Here is a 24545-nt window from a genome sequence, read left to right on the forward strand (position 1 = left end):
CTACACAATGGAGTATTACACAGCCACTAAAAATGATGGTTTTAATAACAGACACAATGTAAAGTGCTATTCATAGCACGATTTCAAGTACGTAGAAAAATACAAAAAGAAAACTACTGCTTTATAATTACATTATTTCATAACTCAAATTTGCTTCACATTTATTAAAATCAGCATACTTCATATAGACCAATATCTAGTTAGGAAGAGGTGAGTGCTAATCTTTTAGGTACTGAGGCCATCTCTGTTTGATGATTTCATGGAATGACACCAATAACTGACCCCAATGATGGCACCTTGGTCATCAAGAAAAGGTAAAATGAATACATTCTACTTAATTACAACAGTGTGCATAAACTCAGAATAACTTATCCCTTAAGATTCTGAAGAGCTAAAATTTTACAGTGGTACTGAGTATATGAAAATTGAAAACCAATAAAAATTACTGAGCCTTTTCTAATCAACCTACTACAAAATTATAGAATGCAACAACATAAATATATACTAGCTGCTTTACTACCTACTGCTTCTTTCCCGATTTCTTTGTAACGCTGAAGAGAAGAATTATCTGCTATGCTGGAAGACAAAAATAGAGCACAATATTTTCCCAGCAATTGCCAGAATTCACAGTGTAAAGTGAAAGCTCAGGAAAAAGCACCCACCACATCTGGGTGTCCACATCGTATCTATAGAGATCATCTGCAAGTCGGTATTTATTGGCGCTGAAAGCTTTATAGCCTCCATGAACATACAGGGCCCTGGTCCTGTGGTCAAAGACACTGCTATGGCCGTAGCCCCCTTGGACAAGGGCACCTTGGGTATTTAATATACTCCACGTGTTCTTATCTGAAAAGGGAAAATAGTTAAAGGCAAGTGTTGGAGGCTCCTCCTAATACTTAAAATTACCGAATAGCTTAAGACAAGAGATTTCAGGAGAACTGATGCACATAACTTTCTTTTCTTAAAGTCAGTTTGTTAAACGTTCTGATGTTCTAATATGCCATGTAGGAAAAGAATTACATTAAACTTAAAGGACTTATATGTTCCTAATCTGTATACTGTAATTGTTAACCAGGGTCACCCCCATAAAATTCAATTAAAAAACCAATAAATAAAAAATAAGACTCAGATTCCCCTTAACCAAGCATTTAATTCCCCGTACCTTTACTGACCAATACACACATGTGCTTTATGGATCTACTTTCTCCAAATATAAACTGTAGCTATCCTGGCCTGTGGTGGCACAGTGGATAGAGCATTAACCTGGAATGCTGAGATCACCGGTTCAGAAACCTGGTCAAGGCATATACTACAAGCAACTAGCAAGCAATGAGCAACTAAAGTGAAGCAGCTATGAGTTGATACTTCTGGCTCCCCTCCAAACCTCCTCTCTCTGTAAAATTAATAAGTAAAATCTTAAAAAAAAATTATAGCTAGTACTCCACTTTGTAACAAAAGATACAATAAAAATTTTTTAAAAAATTATGCCTGACCAGGCGGTGGTGGCGCAGTGGATAGAGCGTCAGACTAGGATGCGGAAGACCCGGGTTCGAGACCCTGAGGTCGCTAGCTTGAGCGCGGGCTCATCTGGTTTGAGCAAAAGCTCACCAGCTTGAGCCTAAGGTCACTGGCTCGAGCAAGGGGTTACTCGGTCTGCTGAAGGCCCGCGGTCAAGGCACATATGAGAAGCAATCAATGAACAACTAAGGTGTTGCCACGCGCAACGAAAAACTAATGATTGATGCTTCTCATCTCTCTGTTCCTGTCTGTCTGTCCCTGTCTATCCCTCTCTCTGACTCTCTCTCTCTGTCTCTGTTAAAAAAAAAAAAAAAAAAAAATATATATATATATATATATATATATATATATAAAGGAAGATCATATTCCTTTAAATGAATCTCTAAAGGGCTGACCAAATACTATTTTTCTTCAGAATATGTTGTTTTGATTCATTTTTACATACCACATAGCAGCATCAATAATCTGAATTTCACTAATAACTATCGATGTTAACTGCATTTCAAGATAAAGTACTGGGTCAAGGTTAGGTTGAATCTTGTTAAAAAGCCACAATAATAAAGAGTAAAGGTTTTAAATCTGACATTCAAAAAAACTCAGTGGAAAAATATACTTACCCAAGTCATATTCCTGTACATTGCTTATATATCCATAGAGAGGGCAGTGACCAAAGATGACCAGCATGACCACTCGGTTAGTTTTCAATGTGACAATGTGTGCTGAGTGCCCAACCACTGCATACTGCTCCTTTGCTTTGGGAGTCAACAATACCCATGATTCATTATGAATATGAAACACTCTCAACTCATTGGTTACATTCCCAGTTGAATCAATTTTTCCTCCATACATGTAAATTTTATCCTAGAGCAAAAATGTGAATAAAATTCTAAAAATATCAAAAGGATTAAATATGAGCAGAAAAGCAGTTCAAAACCTCAATAGTATTCTTAGCTTAAAAAATATTAGAGAAATGCAGCTTTCAATGAATTTCTAAAAAATATGGCAAAATAAACAAAATAAAGTAAATCGTATTCTATATCTAACAATTTGCCACTTTTCTTGGGCTTTCTCATGCAAAATCTGTTACAATAAAATGATCTGAAAAAATAAAGTTGAAAAGAGTCCTCATCCTACCATAAATCACAAAGACAAGGAAGTAAAAATGATTATTCAGTTATATCGCAATGTATCGCAATGTGGCTACTCTTGGCTAACTTTGCTAATGAATGTAAACGCTAATCTACATTATATTAATTTTTAATCATTTAGTACCATAATCATAATATTGCAGTACAATTTGAATCCATTAAAATCTCTCGTGTTAAATGTTTTCACTTTAACTTCTACTTATACATTAGCTAATTGTATACCCCACCACCAAGTAGAAAGTTTTCTCCCAATTAAAAACCAATACTAAAGTTAAAATCATAGGAACACAAAATAGAATGGTGCTTGTCAGTGGCTGGGGGAGGAAGAAATTAGGATTTAGTGTTGTTTAACGGGTGTAGAGTTGCAATTTTATAGGATGAGAAGAGTTACAGAAATGGATGGTGGTGATTGTTACAGAACATCATGGATGTACTTAATACAACTGAATTTACATTAAAAACTGGTTAAGATGATAAATGCGTATTTTACCACAATCAAAAATAATAGGGGAAAAAACAACATTTAATAGCTTTTCAATCACAAAATGTGACAAAGTCATTGTGGAAGAGCTGAGTTTCTAGCTCAGGACAGAGTGAGATGTTTTACCTTGTATAATGCTAAAGAATGGCCATATCTAACAACCACGTTGTTCACAGAATGGTTCAGTGCAAGCCACTCCCTAGAAGCAAGGTCATACCTACAAAATAAACAGATGGCATTGTTTCACTTTTATTTGTGATATAATCAGTTTGAAGATGCTCATTACATCCACTAGGCACACGAGGAGGCACCTGGGTGAACAAACCTAACATCTAGGCCTACTATCAGATGAGAACTCAGGAAGGGGAGGTCTGGGCTGCACAGCTCTGAGACAAGAAAGAAAGAAATCTATTAAAAGTTCCTAATGCTTCCTGAAAACCTTGTCTACACACAGTCTAGACAATTGAAAGCTGGATTATACTTAAGGAACTTAAACTTTTTTTTTTTTTTTTTTTCAGTGAGCAAGACAGAGAGGGACAGACAGGCAGGAAGGGAGAGAGATGAGAAGCATCCATCTTCACTGCGGCAGTTTAGTTGTTCACTGATTGCTTTCTTGTATGTGCCTTGACTGGTGGGCTACAGTACAGCAAATGACCGCTTGCTCAAGCCAGCGACCTTTGGGCTCAAGCCGGCTGAGCCCATGCTCAGGCTAGAGACCTCAGGGTTTTGAACCTGGGTCCTCTGCATCCCAGCCCGACACTCCATTCACTGTGCCACCACCTGGTCAGGCAAGGAACTCTGATTTTTAAAATTCATATTTTAAGAAAGCTATATCATTATAACATTTCAATTATACTATAAATACATTTTATACAAAAATGCCAAAAAGAAAATCATTTATATTCTTGCTTTGCCTCTCAATCATATTCAATATCTTAGAATATTCACTTTGAGTTTGTCTTTGAGGAAAATATCACTTTACTGTTTTTATTAAAATCATAATATTCATTATGAAGAATGTAACCAATGTAAAAATAAAAAGAGCTAAAATCATAAAAATGATCCCACATTTCATTACCTAAAAAGAAATATCATTAACATTAACTAAACATCATTTCAGATATTTTTCAATGCTTATATATAGAAAGAATAGAGTAACAATATATATATTTATACAAAGGAGATCATGCTACAGGGAATACATTTAATGAATAGTGTTTAATTTTTATATAATTTAATAGAAAAACTAAAAAAAACCCCAATGCTATTGTTATATTTTAAATGTTTATTTATTTTCTGTTTCCCTGAATAATCTGTTTTTTTTTTTTTAATTTATTTATTTTTTACAGAGACAGAGAGTGAGTCAGAGAGAGGGATAGACAGGGACAGACAGACAGGAATGGAGAGAGATGAGAAGCATCAATCATTAGTTTTTCATTGCGCGTTGCAACACTTTAGTTGTTCATTGATTGCTTTCTCATATGTGCCTTGACCATGGGCCTTCAGCAGACTGAGTAACCCCTTGCTGGAGCCAGTGACCTTGGGCTCAAGCTGGTGGGATTTTGCTCAAACCAGATGAGCCCGCACTCAAACTGGCGACGTCGGGGTCTCGAACCTGGGTCCTCTGCATCCCAGTCCGACGCTCTATCCACTGCGCCACCGGCTGGTCAGGCAATCTAAGTTTTTTAATTATGCAAATCATTACTATAGGTAAACAAGAAGATGTCAGAAAGTTTTATCACAATTCATAATAGCAAAAAAGGAAACAAATGCCTATCAATAGAAAATGGGTTAATAAGTACAGCATATCTCTATAACAGATACTTATACAGAGAAAAATTAATATATTCAAGCAATATGTGATATTATCAAAATAATTCTTGAAACAATGTAAAGCTAAAGAAGCAACCTACAGAATATTTTATATGTAAAGTGTAAAAATATGTAAATGAACAAATGACACTACAAAATCAGAATATTAATTATCTCTGAGATTATGGAGGGGCATAAAGGCATCTTCAACTATATTCACAATGTTTTACTTCCTAACCAGGATAGTAAATACAGCAGAATTCATTATTTTTCTCTAAATCTTTCCTTTTGTCTTAAGTATTATATACATGATCTGAAACAAATTTAGCAAAATGGTGACATTTATTAAATATAAACAGTACAAAGATTAATACTACCTATGACTTTATGTATTGTTTGAGTATTCTACATTTTTTAAATACATGAAAAATTTAGAAGTTGAATTCACTGTAGTTCTTAAGTTATATACAATTTAATTTTAGACAGAATCCACTCACTTCCTGCTTTGAAAGTTGAAAACTTTAGCACACACGTTTCCTCCCATTTTCCCTCCCAATTTGTTATATAATTTTTACATTGTCCAGGTCACAACATTCATATTCCATTCTATAATTCACAGTTACTTAGTACTAAATCTATATTTTAGCTGAATAGTTCTCTTACCATGACTTCTCTTTCTTGAGCCTTTAATTCTTAATTGGCTGGATTTCCCTGTCAAGTAGCCTTTTTCTAGTTAAGCTCATATGTAATCCTTTCTCTAAATTCTTTCATGTTTAATAATAGTATCTGCTTGCTAGCTTTACAGTTGAATGACACCTTGGCTGGGTATAATATTCTTGAGCCATTCTTTTTTTTCTTCAGAAATTTGCAGATATTGCTCCCTTGAATGCTGGTATTAAGTGTTGCTATGGAGAAGTGTGAGGCAAGTCTGGTCCCCCTCCCCCTTTTCATGTGGTTTGCTTTTCTGCTTAGAAGTCTGGAGAAGTCTCAATCATTCTCATTCTCTCTCCCTGGCCCTCTTTCCCTCTTCTTCTCTCCCTTCTTCTCTTTCTCTCTCTCTATATCTTTCTCTCACTATTTTTAAAGACACAATATTATACTCTAGGTAAAAATAAAACTATCTAGGAAAATGGATTTACAAAATTGACTGCATAACACTGCAACACTTTTGTAGAGTTCTGACTATGGAAGATGTTTTCTGAGAAGGACTATTGTGGCTTCTGAAAACACACACCTAATATTCAGGCAGAGGCCTGTTTCTGTAAGCTTGAAAGAAAGGAAAGATAGAGGGAGCAGAGATACAAGTCTCTGCATGATCGAATCCATATTTTTTTCAAGTGAAATAGAGGGTGTCCAGTCTGCATTTTGTTCTTTCTTTGTCAACAACATATCAGCCCAAGAGCTTGTCAGAAGCACTGGGACTGGCAAGATCCAATAACTCGGCTAAAATAAATTGCCAGTAGATACTTATATAATGGTCTCATTCTTTTCAAAACACAGAGAAGCAAATACAAGACAGGAATAATATTAATGTAATAAAACATAAGAAATTCGCCTGACCAGGCAGTGGCGCAGTGGAGGCGCAGTGGATAGAGCATCAGACTGGGATGCGGAAGACCCAGGTTCGAGACCCCAACGTCGCCAGCTTGAGTGCGGGCTCATCTGGTTTGAGCAAAAGCTCACTGGCTTGAGCCCAAGGTCGCTGGCTTGAGCAAGGGGTTACTCGGTCTGCTGAAGGCCTGTGGTCAAGGCATATATGAGAAAGCAATCAATGAACAACTAAGGTGTTGCAACGCGCAACGAAAAACTAATGATTGATGCTTCTCATCTCTCCGTTCCTGTCTATCCCTCTCTCTAACTCTCTCTCTCTGTTTCGGAAAACAAACAAACAAAAAACCGTAAGAAATTCCAGGTACCAAATAAATACTACTTCTTCTGGAAGATGAATCCACAATAAGACAAACTAGAAATTCAGAAACAGGTGTCTTCCACAGAGCTGTAGCCATCTCTCTCACAAACTTGTCCTGGTTGGCTGATAACACAATAACCATCATGCCACAGGGTAGGTACATACTCCACCACCCACAGTGGCCTGGTATTCTAGTTACAGTGTCTGGCCATCCAAAGACTACAGCAAAGGCTCTGCAGAGATTGTAGGCACAGAACTATCTGAGGCTTCTCACCCACCACTGGGGAACAATTTTTTTTTTCATTTTCTGTTGCATGAGGTTTTAGAACTGTTTCTATATATTTCTGCATCGCTGATTCCAAATCTGAAATCCATTTTTTGGTGTATACTCTAGTTTTTATGCAATTTTAATTTCTTTTGTTACAGTTAATGGCATGCATTGGTTTTTAAATTGGAGTTAAAGGGCGGCGACTCTTGAATTGAACATAACCACAAGGCAATTAATGTTTTACAAACATCACTTTTACATAATTGTAGTTGTTTTTAAATGTAAAAAATTATTATCTGATAAAAACACCCTCTTATTTTGTTTTAAGATCAAACCATGGCTTCTTCGAGTAGGCGTAAATGTAAGAATAGTCCCGACACCTTCTGTTATATATGTGGCTATTACACACTTTAACGTCAAAGGTGCAATATTTCATCATTTGTGACTTGTGCATATATTGCCTATTTTCAGAGGTTCCAATTGGTTATTCAACTCATCTGCAAGATTATAATGACATAAAAATTGTCCTCGACTTGCCCTGGCCAGTTGGCTCAGTGGTAGAGTGTCGGCCTGGCGTGTAGGAGTCCTGGATTCGATTCCCGGCCAGGGCACACAAGAGAAGCATCCATCTGCTTCTCCACCCCTTCCCCTCTCCTTCCTCTCTGTCTGTCTATTCCCCTCCCGCAGCCAAGGTTCCATTGGAGCAAAGTTGGCCTCGGTGCTGAGGATGGCTCTGTGGCCTCTGCCTCAGGTGCTAGAATGGCTCTGGTTGTAGCGGAGAGACGCCCCAGATGGGCAGAGCATCGTCCCCTGGTGGGCGTGCCGGGTGGATACCGGTCGGGCGCATGCGGGAGTCTGTCTGACTGCCTCCCCGTTTCCAACTTCAGAAAAAATACAAAAAAAAAAATTGTCCTCGACTTTCTGAAGTATGAGGAGCATAAAAAACAAGCGTTGCAAAAAAAAAACCACAAGCGTTTTTGTGGATGCAACAAAAATTTTGTTCCTCACTGATTTTGTCCTTAAAATTAAAGTTCAATTATTTGATTAAAACAAGTCTTATCACTGAGCTATGAAATTTTCCTAAAACATCTTATGCTATTCCAATCTCTTTGTTCTATTTGTTAGGTTCTTTTCTTCAGTGACAGTAATTATCTTTATATTAAATCTTTCTGCATTCTGTGTTGTTTTTTTTTTCTATTTTAAGCTTTTCACCTGTATTTACTGGAATCATGTCTATTAAACTGTAATTTAATTTTTATTCTAGTTTTTAGCTGCACATAATTTATTTGTATTTCTTTAGGGGTATAATCTCCTAATTCATCTCATTGTTATTATCATCTTGTCTTTCAGCTTGTTGTTTGTTTTTTTTATTTAAATTCTCATTAGGTTGATCTATAACACAAGGCAGTTGGAAGGGATCTTCTGCTCTTTGAAGTTACCCTTCCTCTCTGACTGGTTGTCAGCTTTTACATGCTGTTCTTTTCTTTCATTTTTTTCACCACAAAGTACTTGCATAAATGACAATGTTGCTTCTTTCCTCTTGTTTGTGGTTGGACACTGTTCTCCAGACATTTTATTGCAAGATGTGGGTTGATTTCTTAATTCTTTTCCCACTGTATCTAAGATAAATTTATCTCTTCCTCTCAGCATTAGTGAAAGCTGGTATTCTATGTGCTATCCACTTTCCTGAAGTCTGAGGAAATGTTGGGGCTCAGGTCGATTACAATAAATTACCCAGACTCTCCTTTCCTTTGAGATTTTGTTTTTAAGTCTCCTACTTTTCAGTTAAAAGAGTGAAGAAACAATGACACCCACTCAGTTTTCTTCTTCCTATATTTGAGGCTATTAGTGAGCATTCTTGAATCTCACCCAGTGGTTTCTGTGGAATAGAGAAGGGGGTCTGTCTTGCTGTTTCCTGTGAGTCTGTTTTAAAGTTTACTGGATTCTGCTTTTCTTATTTTGTTTCCTTAATTTACTATTTTTTAAAACTTTTTAGAAAACTCTCTTTTGCTCAAAGGAAAGAAATTCAGTGATCAAGTTTCAGTTAGAAATCTTAACCCATAAGACCAAGACTAATGGTTCTGCAAGAGGATTCTTGGGTGACATAAGATGGGAACTGCTTTACAATGCAACTTAAAAGTTTTTAATTAACATCACTGTGGAGAAAAGAGAGTAAGCAATTCCTGAAATAACTTACGTAACAGTACAGATGATGATTAATTTATAATCTAAATTCTAAAAATACTTCTAAAAGGAGTCAATGTTTACTTTTCCTGAATTATTAAAAATTTATTTAAAACTATATTAATATTTTCATGAAATAAGGCTATAAAACTCATGTTTTGATTAAGTACAAGCAGAAAAAAATGATACAATCTATAAAAAAAATGAGGTTTATGAGGTATACCAAATAAAAGAAATAGGTGACAATAATATTTCTAGGAACAAATATTTGAGAAGGAAATAAATATAGTTGACTCTTAAACAACAAGACCTTGAACTGCACAGGTCCATTTATATGCAGATTTTTTTCAACAGACCACAGTTCAATTGACCTCTGCAGTTCAAATGACTCTTGTAGCTCTGTTCTGTTCAAGGGTCAGCTTCAAGGGTGGGAACCCATGATGTGTGGAGGGCCAACTGTAATTATAATATATGTGGATTTTCAACTGTGTGGAAGATCAGTGCCACAACCCCCCCCCCCCCCCCACATTGTTGCTTGAGTGTCAACCATAATTCATTTACTCTCTCATTCATTTTATAAATACTTACTTGAGTATATTCTATGAGTTAAGCCCTGACTTGAGTGAGTTAACAAAGTCCCTAATCTTGGAGAATTTATAGTGGAAAGGGCATAAAATGAGCAAGCACAATGGGCACAAATAGAATTAAAAATTATGACACTGCTCTAAAGAAATGAGAACTATGGAAATGGACAGGGAGAACCTGTCTGAACTGAATGGTCAGGGAAGAGTTCTCTGTGGGACAGTTAAAACTAAGACCTAAAGGGTGACAAAACATTGCCCTGAGCTACAATAGCAGGAATACTGTAGACAGAGGGAATTGTAAGCTCAAAGACCATTAAAGTCAGTATACACATGAATTTTAGGTCCAGAAAGGTGGCTAGTGAGGCAAGAGAACAGTGAATGAAGGCAGGAGGGGAACAAGTTGAGTCTGGGAAGGTAAAAAATGGCCAGATCTGGAGATTCTCCTGGTGTCTGATGAAGTAAGCACTCATTTTGGGGATGCTCAAGTGATAAGGAACTGTGGGTGGCTTTTAAACATTACGGGTGGCCTCCAGTCAAGAGCTAGCAAGAAGCTGTGCCCATCAGTCCTACAACCACAAGTAAATGGATTCTGCCAACAACCTGAGTGAGGATGAATGTAAATTTTTCACCGCTGAGCCTCTAGATGAGAACCCAGGCCAGGTAACATCCTGACTGATCAGGACCCAGTTAAACTCTGCCTAGACTCTTGACAAGCAGAAACTAGAAGGTAATAAATGTATTTTGTTTTAAGCTGCCAAGTTTGTGGTAACTTTTATGAAGCAAGAGATAACTAATACACTATCAATATAGGTTGTAAAAAAACAAGAAATGAAGGAAGACTCCAAAATGTTCAGCTTAAGCAAATAGATGGATGGGGTGATCATTAACTGAGAGACATTTGGGCCAAGAACAGGCTGGAAGAAAGACCAGTTCTGGGCACAGTGAGTTTTGTTTTGTTTTTGTTTGTTTTTTAGTGAGAGAGACAGAGAGAGGGACAGACAAGCAAGAAGAAAGATGAGAAGCACCAGTTCTTCGCTGAGGCACCTCAGTTGTTCATTGATTGCTTTCTCATATGTGCCTTAACCGGGTGGCTACAGCAGAGTGAGTGACCCCCTGCTCAAGCCAGTGACCTTGGGCTTCAAGTCAATGGCTTCTGGGTTCAAGCCAGTGACCATGGGGTCATGTCTATGATCCCACACTCAAGCAACCTCGAGCTCAAGCTGGTGAGCCCACTCTCAAGCTGGATGAGCCTGTGCTCACGTCGGCGACCTCAGGGTTTTGACCCTGGGTCCTCTGTATCCCAGTCCAATGCTTTATCCACTGCGCTACCACCTGGTCAGGCTGTATACAGTGAGCTTAAGATGTCTAACAGACAACCAAAAGATGAAGATGTCAAATAAAGAGGTGACAATATGGGTTCTGGTGCAAAGTCCAGGCTACAGACATAAATTTGGGAGTGACAGTCTACAGGCCAAAATATTACATGTGATCACAAAGAACGTAAATATAAGAGGCCCACAGGCTGAGGACAAGGCACATCATCATGCAGAGTCAGCCAGCTGAAAAGGAACCAGCTAAGGAGGTGAAGGAGGAATAAGCAGTTAAGAAAAACATCAAGAGAATGTAGTGTCCTGGAAGCCAAGTGAAGAAAATGTTTAAAAGGGGTGAAGGGACTGGTTATATCAAATGTTGGTGAAAGACAAGGACTAAGAATTGAAAATTTTAAATTCAGCTCTTTTGTCACACTAGCTACATTTTAAGTGCACAAAAACCACTGTGACTAGTGACATGACAGTGTAAATATAGAACATTTCCATCATAACCAAAATAGAAACTGTCTACTGCATAGCTCTCACGTATAGAAACAAAAGACGGAATAAACGAGCGTAGATGTATAGGTAAAGGCTAAATGTTGTGGTGGAAGTTGACACAAGTCCTTGCCGATAACCTTTATCTTGCAAGATACAAACAGGAAGCAAGGCCATCAGCTGAGAATGAAAATAGGAGAAAATGTGGTGGACATTTAAAAAATGAAAAGTATGATATCTGAGCAGAAGAATGAAAGAATGAGAAAGAACCAATGAACTGTAAAGTCCTGCACAACCCAAGACTGTTAAGAGTTTGCCCAGATTATTAAATCTATTTGGGCATGTCTTTTGCCAAACTGGCAATTTTTGACAATTATTTCTTCAAATATCTTTTCAGACACAACCTCCTTCTTTTCTCCTTCTAGGACTCCTCTGGTAACAAAAATGTTAAGGGTTGTTTTTTTTTTTATAGTCCACAGGTCTCTGGGCTTTTGTTTATTTTTTAATATTCTATTTTCTCTTTGTTGTTCAGATTGAAGATTCCCCATTGTTCTACAAATTCACTGACTCCTTTGTCTTCTGCATTCTGCTATTGAGCCTATCCACTGAGATTTTTGTTTTGATTATTTTTCAGTTCTAAAATTTACATTTGATTTTTCTTCCATATTTTCCATTTCTTTGGTGAGACTTTCTATTTTTCATTTGTTTCAAGTGTTCTACAATCACTCATTAAAGCATAATTCTAATAATTGTGTCATTTTGGCTTGTCTCTTGATTGCCTTTTCTCATTCAAGTTTAGATTTTTCTGGCTGTTAACATGACAAATGATTTTCGATTGAAATCTGAACATTTTGGGTACCATGACAGGAGATGCTGGATCTTTTTAAAATCTTAGAGTAGGCCTCCTCTGACACTGGTCCAGTGAGGGAAGGAGAAAGCCGATCACTACTGCCTTTACTGCAAGATGAGGGGAGAAATCCAGGCTCCCCACAAAGTCTCCCATGACACTGATACCTCAATACTACTTGGTAAAGAAGAAAGTCCCAGTTTCTTAACTGACCTTTTCTAACACTAACCTGCCTGGGGGGTTAAAGCATCTCACCACGTCATGGCAAAGGTGAAAATCTAGACTCTCCACTCAGACTTTGCTGTTAGGGGTTGGGGTGGGGCCATAGTTCTTCTGTGGTGTTTGGTTACAGTAGAGTGGTTAGTGTCTAAAAGTTTTCTGTCTTGTTAAGCTATCCCCTTCCTTGTCCTTGGGCTAGACAGAACAGGTTTTTCCTGGGGCTTTTTCAGCTTGTGCCTATTGGCTTTTCCAGATTGCCAATTTTTCCAACAGCAAGTCTTGAATATAGGAAACAAAAAGAAAACTTTTGGAACTTACTAGTAAGTCATTCCTTGAGTCTGGAGGCCGCTAGCCAGACTGCCTTATTTCTACCTTTCAGAGTTTTCTCCTATTTGCTCTATGTTGTCCAGCCTTCTTAACTTTACTTACCACAAAGAACAGGGAAAAGTGACCTTCACTTTTTCATGAGTTTTTATATTTTCCTTTTTTATGTTCTACTTCTAAAGGATTATCTATACATTTACTGTGTTTCTTCTAGGTTTGTCTTCAATTCGGAATTATTATTATTTTTAAAGATTGCATTTATTGATTTTCCAGAGAGAGTAAGGGCAGGCCAGAAGACATAGTTGCTTCTCTCTAGCTGTTCACTGGTTGCTTGTTTTATGTGCCTGGACTGGGCAAGTCCAGTGTTTCAAACCGGCGGCCTCAGCATTTCAGGTAGGAGCTCTATTCACTGCGCAGCCACGGGTAAGGCATTCCGACATTATTTTAAAATTCTTTCCTAATGTCCATTGACTCATTCATAAATTTTTCTTGTTCTGATTATATTATTCTTTCATGTATTACATAATTTTCTTATTATATTTAAGCTTGTTTTGGAATACAAAATTATAATTTTTATCAGTTTTATGAGAATATTTTTCTACTGTCTTTCAGGTATGAAGGGGTATTAGTCTATTTCTTATTCTTTTTCTTGTAATTTTCTAAGGGATTTGACCATGATCTTTTTCTGTTGATCAATTTTAAGTAAAATTACTTTTTCCTGAATTTGTGCAGGAGCAGCTTCGTTTAGGATAGTTTTTCTAATTTCGCAGCTCTCTAGCTTGCCCTTCTGTTGTAGTTTAGTGTTCAAATACATGGCAGTTGGCTTGTTGCGCTCTCCTGGCTCTGTTCCCTTCCCTGACTGTTATCTGGAACTTGTCTTGATTGCCCTCATCCTGCTCAATTTGAATTCTCTTCCCAGCATTTTCTTCTCAGTGTGGAACTTTCACCTGCAGAGACTGGCTGGTTCACTCCAAAGTTAATATAGCATAAATTGCTGCAGCCCCTTCAGATCCTACTACAGATCCCTTGAACTGACCCCATTACTAGAATATGCAGAAATCTTTCCAATTGCAGCTGCTCTTCTCTAACGGCTGGCTGAGCTCCCAAGTCAGTCTCTCCCAGGGGTACTGGATTCTGTCAGTGGTCACATTGCTCCCCTTCGCTTCCTCCTGCACAGTTGCTTAGACCACACAGGTCTTGTAGCTGTCAGAAGCTTAGCCCTACCCATTGGTGTAAATACCTCTAACCAAATTTTGTTATAGATAGGTGTGTTTTTGTGTGTTTCCTAGTTGTTCTGTGTGTTTTAGTTACTATATTTAGGGGGATTCAGAAACTGTGCCACTGCTGCCATATTTTCAGAGTCCCTTAAAGAACAGATGCTAGTTTTTGACAACCTTCATTAATAGAAAATGCCTGGAAAACAGTTCCAGGGCACAAAATCAGTATGAGTAAGTGTTGATAAATTTCTCCCAAAAGTCAATCTCCATAGCTAATTCCACTATGACAACATACACTTTCCTTTCAAGAAGAGTGGCATGAGATCAGCAAAATGATCTTGAATTCTGGAAAGTATTAGACAATGGCCTAATTTTCACTATGAACTATGAATTCAAAGCATTGGACCTATTGATATATTAATTAAACAAAGAGACAAAGTAATCCCCTATTTATACAGAACCTACTATAGGTATCTAAAGCAAAACATGAGAGACAGAATCTGGAAAAGATGAATTATTGCTTATTATAATGAATTCTTTATGGCTCCCAATTTCAAAAACTAAGGATATGTCAAAAATATCTGGACTACTACTACCAAAATGTTAACAGAGATTTTTCTACCAGGTAATGGAATCACGGATGATTGCTTATATTTACTTTATAAATTTTCAAAACTAAAAACTAAGCTTCTTGTAAAAGTGTTTAAAACAACTTACGCGAGAACCATGCTGTAATCTGAGTGGTTAAACATATATCCTCCAACAATCCACATTATATTTCCATTGACCACAGCTTTATGAGAGGCTCTGGGGAGCTTTGGGTTAGAATATTCCTCTTGAGTCCAAAATGACTGGTTAGCTGGTACAGGAATTGAACAGCCGGGACCTAATAAAAGGTAATAAATTAGCTTCACAAAATTGCAGCTTAAACTATTGCATTTCAAGTTTTAATCATCTAAATGTAACAAATACCTAAAGAATACTTAGTCTATTCCTTTAGCAGTCTAGATATTAGAAATATCCATTTTAATTTGTACTTTTAATTGACTCAAAGCTAGAGACCAACAGTAATGCAGTAATCTCTCATAAAACTCAGAGTCACATAATTCTTTTTTTTTTTTTTTTTCTCCCCTGAAGCTGGAAACGGGAGAGACAGTCAGACAGACTCCCGCATGTGCCCGACCAGGATCCACCCGGCATGCCCACCAGGTGCGAAGCTCTGCCCCTCCGGGGCATCGCTATGTCGCGACCAGAGTCACTGCAGAGGCCACAGAGCCATCCCCAGCGCCCGGGCCATCTTTGCTCCAATGGAGCCTTAGCTGCGGGAGGGGAAGAGAGAGACAGAGAGGAAGGAGAGGGGGAGGGGTGGAGAAGCAGATGGGCGCCTCTCCTGTGTGCCCTGGCCGGGAATCGAACCCGGGACTTCTGCACGCCAGGCCGACGCTCTACCACTGAGCCAACCGGCCAGGGCCGAGTCACATAATTCTTAACGATGACCTGACCATATGCAAGTTAGGATTTTTTAGTAATAAAATACTTGTTTCAGTAGCTGTCAGAGGAAAAAAGACAAAGGGATTATAACTCAAATAAAAAAAAAACAAAACTTTAGGGCTAAAATGTAAAAACTGATCCCAGGAGTAATAATACAAACTACTTATTTCTTGGAAAATAAAAAAACTCTATTCTGAGAAGTTTCTCCTGCAACATTTGCACAGTGGTACGCACTCAAGTATTTTAATTATTTACCTCTTTGACTTCAGCCAACCTGAACAAATAAAGCATTTAAATAAGTATATTTCCTTTCACAATAAATGTAGTCTGAGGAAGAGATAAATGTATATATAAAGAAAATCACTAAATCAGTATCAATAGTTATCACCCACCCCTTAAGGAATTTGCTAAAGCTTCTTTAATAATTTTTATCTACAGATAACTCCATTAGCTGGCTACTTTAGAATTTTACTATATATTTAAAGTTTCTGAGGAGACACTGTTAGTGTCAGTTCTTGCCCCACCTCCAAGCTTGGCTCTCTGCTCTGTCTTCTTATGGCCGAGACTAAGTTCTCCAGCTTTCATGAATGTCAGACCCCTCCCCAATTCTAGAGAGACCACAACCACATATCTATGAAATTCAAAGACTTGTAAAGAAGCCCAATAAAGGGTACAGATGCTAGAAATAAGGTCAATTACAAGTTATTAAACTAGAAATACACTGTTAATTGGAAGAAAAATGAAAGAAGCTCCTACCCTGCCACTCTGAGAAGCAGGAACACCCTCTGATGTCACTGGAATTGCAGATGCCTCGATGAGGAAAACCACAGTTATTTACACAGTGAGGAATGTCACAGGCTTCACCTCTCCAGTTTTCAGAACATTCACACTGGACAGTGTTGCTGCTATTACTGATCTTACATTCTCCTTGGCCTGAGCAATTATTCGGACACATGTCAAAACTATAAAAACAGTGGGAGAAAATTAATCAAAACAAAGCAACACTTGAAATAATTTAGCAGAACTTCCTCCTACACAAGGCTTAAGAATGTCACTGTCTCTCCAGTTCATTCACAAGCATAGCTGCAGTACTCACCATTCAGCCTAAATAGGGTCACCCAACACTGAATAGCTAGAGCAAGTAATGAAATCAAATTGACCTTGTTGAATTTCCTTAAAGACTACCTAAAGAACTTACAAAGAGACAAAAGATTCTTGCAAAATGCCCAGGCTTAGGTTCTGAAAGATGGCATGACTATCCTATTCCTGGTAGCCCACAAATGATGAGCATTACAAAATTGCCAAATGCATGCTTGCAAGTTTGGAGAGGAAAAGGATAAAACAAATTGCCAACAATACAATACCATCTTCACAGTATATAGAACCCTCTGGATAGTCTGAAAATTCCTAGAATTTGTTAAAGATTACTGCCCAGATTGGTCCATTTAAAATTCCTAAGTATATCTACTCATTTCCAATGGAAGAAGAGGTAAGGCCAGTTTAACTTAATACAAGAGTTTAACTATAATGAGTTCATAATAACATGACTTAAGATAATTGTATTGACAGCACTTTGAAAAGTCATAATTCATTTTAAAAGGGGAGGAATATATGAACTATCAAGATACTGTAAGAGTGTAGATTTCTTCTAAGGCCTGTAATGAAAACAGAAATGAAATTTTATAGCAAAGCATGTCAGAAAATCAGGAAATAGTAACAAAAACAAGCTAATTAATGTTCCTGCCTACACCTAAATATCAAATATGACATATGTATAATAAAATTTTTAAATTTATATACAGTATTTTTATAATCTGTATTATTATTACAATATGACCAATGCATATGCTTACTTTTCAAGCTCCAGTAAGCAGAATTATTAAAGTATTTGTTAAAAAAAAACTGAATGACATTCCTGTAGGCTTCTAAAAAGTGATGCCTATTGTTTCTATATAACAATACTTAAGCATAAGTAAATCTTCAGTTAAGGTCAATTTCATCTTTATTTAGAAAAAGGCCTTGCAAGGCAAAAGTTTACAAAAAATGAAGTCTAAATTTCAGATTGGACTTGTTATGCTGAAATGGCCACAACAATCACACTTCATTTTTATAAAAGGCCTAGAAGAAAAATGAGGGAAGTCATTTCCATAATGTGCTCAAATCTATGCCTTATACTGATCATGTAAAAGAATTTCCTACCAGCACATTTATTAACCACACATGAGGGAACAGAACATAACTAAAACTTAATGTAACTGAACAAAAATCACTCCAGTATCTCTAAAATGTGAAAACTGCAGGTAATACATCAAAACATTACTTGTATATCTGTCTAAACTGAAGTAGTAAGAAAATGAGTCTAATTTTCTGTGTTTAAAATATGACTCAGAATGAGAAATTTTAAGGTAGAGTGCAAATTTGTGTGAAAATAAGATATAACTATTTGTTTTTTCTTCTTTTAAAAGAAAATGAGGGAACGGCTGAGTAGCTATGGTTATTCCAGCAGAGGTCAGCCCAAAGCTACCTGAGGACATCAGGAAAATGAACAACAGTGTTCTATGTATGTGCTTCTGAACATTTTTCTCTTATAAAAACCATCATTTTACATTGCTTTTCATAGGGTCTGAGACCCCTAAAACAGTTTAGGATTTCTTTTTAATTTTTATTTATTTATTTATTTTGTAACAGAGAGAGAGAGAGACAGACAGACAGACAGGGAGAGGGACAGACAGACAGGTAGGGAGAGAGATCAATTCTTCGTTGCGGCTCCTTAGCTGTTCATTGATTGCTTTCTCATATGGGCCTTGATTGGAGGGCTACAGCAAACCAAGTGACCCCTTGCCCAAGCCAGCGACCTTGGGCTCAAGCTGGTGAGCTGTGCTCAAACCAGATGAGCCCACCTGCGCTCAAGCCGGGGACCTCAGGGTTTCAAACCTAGGTCCTCTGTGTCCCAGTCTGACGCTTTATCCACTGTGCCACCACCTAGTCAGGCTAGTATTTCTTTATTTAAAGAATAGAGACTTGGAACCAAGAAGCTAATACAATTTATGATAACTTCATCATTCCTTCGTTTAACAAATACTTATTACGGTCTCCCGGAGAGATCAAGCCTTCCCTCCACACCAATCAGGTTAAGAAATATATGCATTCCTAAGGAAGATACTAACCACAGAGCTAGGAGAAGAGCTCTCCCGTGATGATGGGAAAAGGGCTTCTGATGTCAAGGGGTGCTTGAACTGCCTCCTCTCCTGAGGTGCTCACTTATTCCCTTGAGTTTCTCTTCTTCCCCAAAGCAGTTACAGTGAGGGGCCATTTAACAGTGAAGCCTATGCTCCTTCACCCCTGACCTAGGAACCTACAGGGAACCCAAAATGGCTAACACAATGCTACTCAGAATGTGGGCCACAGACAGGCAGTAGCTGTGGCACCCACTAGCTATTTCGAAATACAGATTCTCAGGCCCAGCTCTGAACTACAATCTCTGGGTAGGGCCCAGGAATCTGTCTTAACAAGTCCTCCAGAAGTTTATGTGTGAAGTTTGAGAAGCCCTAGCCTAAATCCACATCTGCCCAACCTCCTTCCCTCCCCTTCAGAGAAGAAATTCACCAGAGTTTCCCACTCTCAATGCTATGACTTTTAAATCTTCCATTTCTACCAGGTCCCCGACTCCACCGTCCCCAGCTAGGGTGACCCAAAGCCTCCTCTGCTTATTCAACCTCATAGCTGTCAGCTTCCTCCTTCTTGAGACTTGATTCTCTGAGCTTATGTGGCAACTAAACTCACTGACATTCCTCTCCCCCTTAATGCCTCTACTATCCCTTTCCTCACTGTGCACAGGCCCCATTGGTCAGTCAGTCACTGTCCACATACCAGTAGTTCCCGGATGACATCCCTGCCCTGACAGCAATTCTAAGTCCTAGATCCAAATATCAATGTCTCTTTACCAAACTAATCAGCCTCTCCCCTCTACCCAGCCCTTATGCCTGCCTATGTCACTAAAACTCACCTTGCTAGGACTGTGATAAGCTGCCCAGGCTGCCAAGTCACAAACCCTGGGCGCCGGAAAGACTGAATCACCATAGTAATCAAGATAGAATGGCTTTAAACTAGCCCGAATGAATACTGAGGTCATGAGAAAATAGGCAGAAAAAGAACCCAATGTCAAGGTTACATACGGAGGTCACTGCCTATGCCAAGAGCTGGCAAACTTATTCTGCAAAAGGCCAAATAGCATTTCAGGCTCTGAAGGCCATAGAAGCTCTTTTTACAAGCCACTTGTTTATGGCATTTTATGAATTTAACTACTTATGAAGAGACTTTTTTTAGAGTTTGATGTGAAGTGAGTTTACTAGTGAAGCAGTGACACAGAGAATGGGCTAGCCCACAAAAACAAAAACAGCAGCCGCCCTTTAGCGGAATTTACTTCCTTTATTGAGGTTCATTTAATCGGGGGGGGGAGCATTTCTTAAAAGGAAAAAAAGAAAAGACCAAAGTTAGCCTCTCTCCTATCACAATAAATTCCAAATGCTGCCAAGGACTGTCTGCCTACATTTCCTTTGTAACCTCATCTAAGATGTCATCAATGGTCCAACCACTGAGTACATAAAAACTACTACTATTTGTTATATCATCCTTAGCAAAACTCCTCATTGTTTAAATTCATTAGCAGGAAAATGCCCCTCTCTTCCAGGAGAAGCTCAACAGCAGTAAGATCTGGGTTGAAACTGTGGTCCCACCACTTTGACAATTTACTTTATTGGTTCCCACTAGTTTCCTCAATTATAAAACAAGTAGACAGTACCCATATTTCACTGAGTTTTAAAACATTTTAAATGAGAAAATTCATTCAAATTGCTTTGCACAATGCCTGGCACACCATATGCCTTCAATATATGCTAGCCATTACTACTGTTAAAGTATATAGTCTTTTGAATAAAATCACAAATATTAGACTTAAGTATCTTACTTGTAAGTGATATTAAATCCAGTCAAATTATAAGCAGCATCACTAAAAAAATGCAGCAGGGCATAACCTGATGTGGCAACAACCTCAGGGACAGTCTCGTTGCCATCTCTCTCGGGAACGATGAGGCCGCTGAAATGAAAACACATTTCTTACAAAGGGAAACACAATCACAGACACATCACATGGCAACAAAAGCAAATTCAGAGCTGGAATCCACCCTTATAATTAAAAAAGCCACTTCCAGGAAGAGGGGGCAACTTCCTATGATGAATGCATGTGAGGCACTGTTCTAGGTACCAAGAACACAACAGTGAAGAAGTTTCTGCCCTCATGGAGTTCACCTTAGAAAACGACAATGAGCTTAGACGCAGCTCCTCCCCTCCTCAACCAGGTGTGTATATATACCAGGCAGAGAAAAATGCTATGAAGGGAAACTGAACAAAGTAAAAGGTACTACTTCAGACAGAGAAGTTAGGGAAGGTCCCTAGGGAGAGGTGACATTTGATCAGAAACCAAAATAAAGGTTTCAGCCATCATCATGCATTCTTCAGTTTCATACACCTAACCCCCTTGAAATGCTGAAGGGGTAAGTCATTGCAGGACCAGGGCCACCTAGAAATGGGTTTGTCAAAAGCACTTTTCCCCTAAGAAATACTGGCACAGAAAAGGGTTGGGAGCTTCTGTCATTGTAGGAGACCCTGAACTCTCTGTTATCCTAGCATGAGCTTCAGGATCAGAGACATGAGCTCCGATCTTTGCTCCACATGTTGGGGCATGTCACCATCATCACTAAACCTCAGTTTCCCCAAATGCACAATGAGAGAAAGCCTTTCTACCTCACAGTGATGCAATGAGAATTGAACTGTTAAAGTAAGTGAAATGCTTACGCAGTGCCCCACACTAGGAGGTGCTCAGTAAGTGACAGCTAACTTAGATGGTAGGGACACTTCATTGTGTAGGATGAACGGCAGAATGGGTGGAGGCAGAAAGGATGAGAGTCACAGACAGGCTGAGAGGGCTATCTGTACTAGACAACCACCATACTGGAGAGAGGATTAGCTTCCCCACTGTTGGAGGAGCTCAGGCATTTGCTTTCTTTTCACTTCAAAAACTTGAAATTGTGACAGCTCTAGAATGAGTTGCTTTCTCCTGGTGTAAAAATAAAACTGGTTTGTGACAAAAATAAACTTTTACAGAGTAAATGAACACAAGTACAGCCTCATCCCAGCGTGAAAGGTAATGGGAAGTGCGTGGGTGAGGAAGTGACGCTATGGGCATGCATTCCACCACCACCCGGAGCCGCCCGCCTCCAGCCCCTGCCGTGAAGTCCACAGATAAATGCAGGCACAGCTAGGCTGAAGCCAGCTGTTCAAGTTGAGCAAATCAGGAACTGCGTGCCCTGGGGTTCTGCATAATCTTATGTTTTAAACACAGAGCTTTTAACTGTTTAGAACCTTTTTTGGAAAATCACTGAACTAAAATATTTTCTTTTTTTTATTATTATTTATCTTTATTTTTTACAGAGTCAGAGAGAGTGATAGACAGGGACAGACAGACAGGAATGGAGAGATGAGAACCATCAATCATTAGTTTTTTGTTGCGTGTTGCGATACCTTAGTTGTTCATTGATTGCTTTCTCATATGTGCCTTGACCGTGGGGCTACAGCAGACCGAGTAACCCCTTGCTCGAGCCAGCGACCTTGGGTCCAAGCTGGTGAGCTTTGCTCAAACCAGATGAGCCCGCACTCAAGCTGGCGACCTCGGGGTCTCGAACCTGGGTCCTCCACATCCCAGTCCAGCGCTCTATCCACTGCGCCACCACCTGGTCAGGCTAAAATATTTTCTTAATACACCACTGTCCCAGACAGACATGGGCTCTCTGAATACACCTAGAGCACAGCCTGACTTTACCAGCCTCACTACATATACTGCTCATAAAAATTAGGGGATACTGTATTTCAAAATGAATATGAAGTGGTAAAAAAAAAAAAAGCATTTTTCTAAATTATACAAGATCAGAAAAGCAAACGACAAGTCAAAGAAAGTTGTTCTATTATGCAAATGAGATGCAAAACCAACTTTAATTTCATTGGTGAAAATGCACTATACAAAAGGCTGAAAGTACTGGAGTATCTGCACGTTCCCTGACCCCCTAATTTTTGTGCTCCTTGGTTTGACACACCTGTCTCCTATAAGACTATCCGCTCCTCAAGGGCAGGGAGATGGGGAAGAAGGAAAGACAAATTTGGAAAGTCAGGGGTAGGGGCCCAGCAAAGGGCCCTATATTCTGAGGGTCTATATTCTGACTGGCAAAATGGGTCCAGGAACAGGAGAGACGTGCCTGCCTCTGACTACCTTCTCTAACTGTGCCATGGTCTGACTGCGATTTCAGCGGGGAGCTGGACAGACGGACCGAATCCCTCTGTCACAAACCTTCCCCGAGCAGCTCTTCACAGTCTAAACAACTGTCTGGCCTCATCAACATGTGACTTTATTAAAAAAACAAACAAAAAAACTTAAAAAGCAGTAATGTTCTTTTGAAGAATGTTCTAAGAGAGGAAAACTAGTCTCCCTGCTCCATCCCCACTACCACCGCTGCATCTCCCTACCAGGAGATCCTAGCAGGACAGCTGCTCAACGAAGGTGCCACCCTTGTGTGTTTGTTGAACTGAATGCACCACAAAATGATAATGTGGTAGAACTAGAAGAGATGTGTTCCAATGGTTCTCAAATTTGTCTCGTAATCAAATTGTTTATTAAACAAATTTTATTCAGAACTTTAATATAGGAAGACAAGATGGCGCTGGAGTAGGTGGACGTTCCAACATCCACCTCCCAGAACCAAAGTGGATTACAAACTAATTTTAAGAACTATCATCTGGAAAAACCAACTTTGGCCTAAACTAAGTGGACTCTTCAACCAAGGAACACTGAAGAAGCCACACTGAGACTGGTAGGAAGAGCGGAAACGCGGAGAGGGCTGCCCAGCTCCCTGGAGCGAAGGGCAGGCAGCCGGGAGAGACTCGTGTGGTGGGAAGTGAGTTTAGTAGCGAGGGGAGGGTCCTGAGTCCCAGGAACAAAGCCCCAGCCTGCAGCCCCGGAGCCTAGAAGAGGCGTATGGACAGTATTTAGCTGGAAACAAGTCAGGATACTGTTTGTGAGAAAGAGACTGATTTCTCAGAACTTTAATATATAAAAGATAAATGTGATCAACCAGTTTGAAGTCAAATTAAACTTCATAGTTTGCAATAAACCCAGAGAGAACACCCCCTCATTTTGGGTTTTAGAACTGAAAGCTAAAGCATTTAAATGCACTGCAGGCCCCACAGCACAGCACCACTGGGTTGATTCCTCCACCCAACTCCTCTGGACCCAACAGCACTCCTCAGCTCCCCATTCTGTGACAGGGCGTTTTAGCCTAAACAGTGGTTTCCAAATTGTTCTGCGTATCAGTGGTTTTGTGTTTCAGGTAAATTTTAAACATATATTCTCTCACTATAATTTTAGAAAATTCATATTCAAATCCATGCCACAGCTTAAATTTTAACACAATCAATGGATTAATTTATATTATCAATTAACCAACTTTTTTTCTTATAGAAACCTAAAAATTCTGTTATCTGTACACATATTTTGGCTTCTCTCAAAAGTCATTAATTAGAACAATTGCAGCCTTCTGCTTGTTTTGTTGTTGCTGTTGATCTACATGTCTGCTCATCAAATACCTAGTCCAAGTAAACCACAGGACTGATTATGCATACCTGCTTGG

The 24545-nt window shown here is 38.8% G+C and overlaps 1 protein-coding gene across 4 annotated transcripts in view; it reads right to left on the reverse strand.

The window, feature by feature from the left end:
- The window catches only part of ATRN (attractin), a 149670-nt gene that overhangs the window by 85926 nt on the left and 39199 nt on the right, over window positions 1-24545 (reverse strand). For all 4 annotated transcript variants that reach the window (XM_066387329.1, XM_066387328.1, XM_066387330.1 and 1 more), the window contains exons 4-9: window positions 20777-20905; window positions 16567-16772; window positions 15037-15205; window positions 3274-3364; window positions 2136-2379; window positions 663-846 (exon numbers count right to left, since the gene is read on the reverse strand). In XM_066387329.1, the coding sequence (XP_066243426.1) occupies window positions 663-846; window positions 2136-2379; window positions 3274-3364; window positions 15037-15205; window positions 16567-16772; window positions 20777-20905 (1023 nt within the window). The remainder of the gene's footprint in view (window positions 1-662; window positions 847-2135; window positions 2380-3273; window positions 3365-15036; window positions 15206-16566; window positions 16773-20776; window positions 20906-24545) is intronic.

This window comes from Saccopteryx leptura, chromosome 5 (genome assembly GCF_036850995.1).
Source record: "Saccopteryx leptura isolate mSacLep1 chromosome 5, mSacLep1_pri_phased_curated, whole genome shotgun sequence".
NCBI lineage: Eukaryota > Metazoa > Chordata > Mammalia > Chiroptera > Emballonuridae > Saccopteryx > Saccopteryx leptura.